This window comes from Glycine soja, chromosome 1, assembly GCF_004193775.1.
Source record: "Glycine soja cultivar W05 chromosome 1, ASM419377v2, whole genome shotgun sequence".
Classification (NCBI taxonomy): Eukaryota; Viridiplantae; Streptophyta; class Magnoliopsida; order Fabales; family Fabaceae; genus Glycine; species Glycine soja.
This window is the reverse complement of record NC_041002.1, coordinates 54,200,851-54,206,850: the sequence shown is the minus strand read 5'-3', so window position 1 is coordinate 54,206,850 and position 6,000 is coordinate 54,200,851. Positions and strand designations below refer to the sequence as shown.

Sequence of the window (6,000 nt, the reverse complement as noted above, 5' to 3'; positions counted from 1 at the left end):
AATTTTTTTTTCATAAGAACAAAAAAAAAACTCATTTTATACTGAATAAAAGCGGTGATTTTAACTTTTAAAAAATGAAAAACACACAAAAAAAACAAAAAATCACTTATTTTAATTGAAAATATATTTTTTTTTCTTAGTTTTTCACTCAATTTCAATTAATAATAATGAGTTGGAATTTTTTGTATGTTTTGTAAAGAAAATAAACGTAAATCAAAGTGATAAAAAAACGAAATACTGTACCTTAAAGAATGAAAAATATCTTCCCCGTATGAAAAGCAATAAATGTAGAAAAAGAAAAAAAAAATTGCGAGGAATAGAAACGAACCGAAACGGGGAATCATTGTCTGCGTCTGTAAATTGTAAATTGCATCATCCCTGAAGCTGAACCTCAAAACCCTAGCTGTCCGCCTGTCTGCAACGGCGTCGTTATGATCAGTTGAGAATCCAAAGGAATCGAGTCGAATCATCTGACCGGCGACAGTTATGTACAGAGAGCGAGGAGGCGTCGGATCCAAATCGGAGGTAACTTCCGTTGATCGGAAGCGAATCAACGACGTCCTCGATAAACAGCTTGAACGTTCCTCGCCTTCCACATCCAGAGCCGCCGCCATCAACGGCAAGGACCGCTCCTCCTCTTCCCTCTTAGCCGCCGCCAAGGACTCCCGCTCCGCCTCCGTCACCGCCCCTATCTCCAAGAATTCCAACGCTTCCGACGGTTCGCGATTTCTCCTTTTCTCTTACGATCTGATCTCTTTTCAATGCCAATCTCACTAACCGAATCCTAATCCTTTAAATATTTAGCTGTGTCTTTATACTCACTTAGGGTTATGTTAATTCGCGCTATCAACTACTCGTGACTTCGGTTTTTTACTTTTATTTATTGCAAAAATAGCGTAGAGATGCTGAATGAGATTCCAATAGGGTTTTTGAGACGTGAAAACACGGTGAAAATTGATTCGTAAAAGAAGTATAGAGGTGAAGTGTGATATAGAGTGAGTAGTGAGCTGACTTTGTTTTACATGCGTTGTTGGATGCAGAGGAATCTGAAACAGACAGCGAGGAGTCTGATGTTAGTGGCTCCGACGGAGATGACACATCGTGGATCTCGTGGTTCTGCAATTTGAGAGGAAATGAATTCTTCTGCGAGGTTGATGACGATTACATCCAGGACGACTTCAACCTGTGTGGATTGAGCAGTCAAGTGCCTTACTATGATTATGCTCTGGATTTGATTTTGGATGTTGAATCGTCCCATGGTAAGCTTTTTGATTATGTTTTTCATACTTTTCAAGTCCAAAATGCGTAGCTATATTGGATTCAGTTTGTTTTCGTGATACTTGCAATGCATGCTAACTATGTTGTGATTCAAATTGTGTGCTTGCATGTATGCAGTATGGATTATGTATTTGATCATTCTGTACTTCGGCTGTGATTGGATAAACTTCTCAATAAGCCTTTATAATTACACAAGGAGAAAATAAAACGGTAAAAAGAATTAAGTTAAAATTTGCTTATGCATAAGTTAATTTATAGAAGCTCTCTCATTTAGCTTCTCCAAAAGCTTATTTTAGTTTATGCACAAGCTAATTTTAACTCACAGGAGAACCTTGATTCACTTTACCTTATTTTCTTCTCCTATAAGTTCTTATTGAAAAATTTATCCAAACAGGACCAATTGTTCAAGTCTAAATTGGATTGGTCGGATTGTGTAGGTGACATGTTTACCGAGGAACAGAATGAGTTAATTGAATCAGCAGCCGAGATGCTTTATGGTCTGATTCATGCCCGGTACATATTGACAAGCAAAGGAATGGCTGCAATGGTAAGATTTCTCTGTCGCTAATTGCTATGATTTTATTATTCTTTCATCAAGGTTTGTAGTGTTGATGATATTGGAATTTCCACAGCTGGACAAGTACAAGAACTATGATTTTGGCAGATGCCCACGAGTTTACTGCTCTGGACAACCTTGTATTCCAGTTGGTCAGTCAGACATCCCTAGGTCTAGTACTGTGAAAATATACTGCCCTAGGTGTGAAGACATTTACTATCCTCGGTCCAAGTATCAAGGCAGTATCCTTATATGTTATATTATTGAACTTGTGTGGGTTATAGTTGTTATGCATCAACATTTATTAGAATGTTTTTCTTATTCATTTGTGTCTTGTGCATCTCTCCTCTTTTTGGTTTTGACTGTGAAATACATATGTATTGATCTCCCAACTGTCATGTTTGTTTGGATGTTTCTTTTTATGTTTTGGTTTTTTTGGTGATTCACCTCTCCCTATCCCTCTCTTTCACACACATTATATGTTATGTTTCATTTTCAATGTGGAATAAATTTTCCGGTGGATCTTAAACTACATTCTCAAATGCCTAGAACAAGGCTGGGAATTCTTGTTATTTATTTTTAAAAGATTTCTCTCAATTGAATGGTTTGGATAGAAGTATGGTACTTGATAGAACATTATGGCGGAAGTTGATCCATGTAGCCGACCCCACCTAGTGGGATAAGGCGTTGTTGTTGTTGTTCTCTCAATTGAATGCATTGCTAATATACACAACTAAGCTGGTCTATAATGGAATTGAGAGTATATGTTTAAATTATGAATGATTTGTTAGAGTTTGTGGTCTTAGTTCTTTTGTCCCACATCGCTTGGTCTGTAAAACTTGTGTGGTCTTAGTCCCACATCGCTTGGTTTGTAAAAACTTGTGTCTCATTAGTGTTATATATAGAGACACCTTGTAAGCTTTTATGTGCAAGTAATAAAAAGTTCTCCTAGTGTAGCCGTGGACGTAGGCACATACATTGTGTGCTAAACCACGTTAAACTTTGTGTTTTTTTCTTTCTTCCCTTTATTTCTTTCTCTTCTTTTATTGCTCTATACTAACATGATTTAGTTATGGGGTTCATTATCTAGATCTCTTGACAAGTGACTATAGAAACATGTTACCAAAATCATGTAAATCCTAAAAGGTTTCGTGGATAAAAAAAAGAAGCTGCAGAACAATGAACACTCTAAAGTTTAAATGCAGGCAAATATTATTCTGTTCATTTTTGTTTTGTGTTCATTTTATTTAACTAATCATTAAATCCTTGCATGTTTGTGAATTTTACGAGGATTGGACTCTCTAATTCTCTATATATTTTGTGATATATAACTGTGGCCTGTGTTTATGGTGACACACTACCCTGTACTTCTGAACTTCCTTAATTGTGTTTTAGACATTGATGGAGCTTATTTTGGAACTACATTTCCTCATCTGTTCTTGATGACTTATGGACAACTAAAGCCACAGAAACCATCACAGAGCTATGTCCCAAGAGTTTTTGGCTTCAAACTTCACAAGCCCTGAAGCTGAAATTTTAAGCTTCCATGAATGTAAGAGTTCACATGTCTTGGTTAAAATCTTTCTCAGTAGTCTTTGTGTCATGCTGCTGATCATAAGCTTTCAAAATGAGTAACATCTAGAACTAATGTTCTTGTTTTAGGAGCATGTTGTAAAGAGAATTGCAGACGACATGTCATGCAAGTGCTTAGTTTCAATTTCAGCTTGGAATTCAGTGAGCTTTGAGTTCAATGAGCAAGTGCTTAGATACTTAAATGCACTCTAGGTGCTTAGTGCAAATTGTATTCTTGCGGTTAGTTTTACTTACAGTTGTTTATGTTTGTCTCAGAATCAGATACTCTACTATTTTATATTATTTTATTCCATTTGCTCCCCTCCCATATTTACACAGCGTTTGAATTTGTTGGACCTGAATGGGTTCACATATTTAGTATGATATTCAAGACCTCAGTTGTTATATAATGTTAGACCGTTTTGCCCAAACATGGATATTTGTGTGCTGGCCTAAGTACTTTCTAGAGGTGGAAGAAAGAAAGATATCTTCTCGTCATTTATTGTAAGGGTGAAATACATGACTGACATCTTAGTTTAAGAGTTAGTTGGACCAAAGGGACCTTACTTGAACAACACAAACGCATTTTTAGTGTTTGTTTTTCCGTTTAAAACCTACAAAAAACGTTCAGCTAAAAGTTGGAATTTGTAGCTTCTCACAAAACTGAGCTTTAGAAAGTGTGTCCGCATAGTGAAATAGGAAAACAAACACGCACTTTAGTATCGTTCTAATATGAAACAGTTAAGTTGGTACACCAGTATATACCACCAGAATGACTTGATGCAGCAGATTTTTAACCGGAATAAGAGAAATAATTAAGAAAAAACATTACTTGAAAATAATTAATAGGAGAAATAATTAATCAGCTCTCAGGCTAATGCTTCTCCCCCGTGTAAGTTTCATCCTCCCTTACCATTTCCACTTGCTTTCAACCATGAAAACCACTCTCGCATTCAATCTAAAATCACTCTCAACCCATCAACGCACACCGCCATAAAAAAACGACAATAAAGTTGCCAGAACAGAAGAGAACTAAAACAAGGATCCAGCATAGAAGAGAACTAAAATAACAAGGGAGCCAACATAGGAGAGAACTAAAAAACAACACGAAAAACGGATCCCATCGATCCAAAATTGACATGAACCTATATTAAAAAAAATCATCATAACAATATAAATAGAAAAGAAATTGTGGGAAAAAGACCAAAAAAAAAATCATGAGTTGTTGGAAACCTCCGCAAAGTGTCGCTGCGGCGGTTTCCCATTCGATCCAAAACCAGCATAACAATATAAACAGAGAGAAGAAATCGAGGGAAAGAGACCCAAAAAAAGTATTGTGGCGATTTTCAATTGTCGTATGTGGTAGGCTTCTTTTTCCCATCATTTGTCTTTGTCTGTCGATCCTAGTAACGCATCGCTGCCACCATCCTTTTTTCATGCTTCTCTATTTCCTCCATTTCTCTCTCCGTGCTATCCCTTTACTTCATCAACGGCAACCGTGGAGCCTTCTTCACCATCTTCGTTGTGTCCTCTCTAATCTCCGACCTTTGATGGACTTTCTTCTCCACTTCTTTGATGAGGAGGTCCAAGGTCCTTTTTGAGGAGTGTGGTGTCAATCGGCGCAAATAGCATCATCGAGGATTTGCGGGGGTGGAGCCGCAAAGACGAAGGAGTCTTGAGTCTTGAATTAGGTTTGCTTTTCTTACAATTTAATTAGGTATATTAATTAAAAAATTGAAACTCATTAGATTTTTCTTTAATCTCAACCATTAAATATTTTAATAATATATCTAACGGTAATTTTAAATGGTTCGTGGGGTGTACCACCAACTCGCCTACTTCATATTAGACAAATCCCACATTTTAACTTTCTAGGTTATTTTACTGAATCCCTGTTTTGACTACTAACTTTTTTTAAAAAAAAATATTTACACTTTTTGATGCATTATTAAAAAAAACTGTGTTGTTACACCTATTCATTTCATGTTTACATCAATTTGATTTCAACTTTTTTTTTTAGTTATGAGTGTATTATTCTAATGCATGTTATGACATGGACACCATTAGTTACATTAACAGCAAGTATAACGTCGTTCATGACGAAAGGTTAAAAGCGGATATTTCCAAATTTTGAACAAGAAAAAAATCATACTTGGAAGACTAAAAGTTATTTTGTCTTAAATTTAAAAGACCATGTTTAAACTTTAATAACTTTTTTACACATGTTCAATTATACATTTTTGCTTGTCGATGTTGCCTTCATACTTTGTGTTTTTTTCAAATCTAATTTTAATCGTTTCCCATCTCGATTTAGATTCTATTTGGAAATCTATTAAACTAAACACAGTTTTTTTCGGTTTTCGTTCCAATTCTGTTTGGTGAGCATTGGAACGCGATACAAATGATAATCATTTTTGCTGTATTAATAATTTAACTTTTAGTATAAGAGTAATTAATAACATATTCCAGTAAAAAAAAAGATTAATAACATGTTACTATATTGTAAGTCTAAATCATTACTCTTTTAAGATTAATATACCTAGTTGAGTCAGGTAACTTTTTCTAGCTTTGTAACATATTACCATATTGTAAAT

The 6,000-nt window shown here is 35.4% G+C and overlaps 1 protein-coding gene across 2 annotated transcripts; it reads left to right on the top strand.

Moving 5' to 3' along the window:
* Positions 1–296: 296 nt before the first annotated feature.
* LOC114423240 (casein kinase II subunit beta-1-like) lies at positions 297–3,837 on the top strand. Of its 2 annotated transcripts, XM_028389926.1 has the most exons (6): positions 297–718; positions 1,041–1,259; positions 1,716–1,825; positions 1,911–2,076; positions 3,230–3,386; positions 3,497–3,837. In XM_028389926.1, the coding sequence occupies exons 1-5, from the start codon at positions 487–489 to the stop codon at positions 3,358–3,360; spliced, it is 858 nt and encodes a 285-aa protein (XP_028245727.1). In that variant the 5' UTR covers positions 297–486; the 3' UTR covers positions 3,361–3,386; positions 3,497–3,837. The 2 variants fall into 2 exon arrangements, with proteins under 2 accessions (XP_028245727.1, XP_028245718.1); XM_028389917.1 differs by having other exon boundaries at positions 3,230–3,837.
* The last annotated feature ends 2,163 nt before the right edge of the window (positions 3,838–6,000 follow it).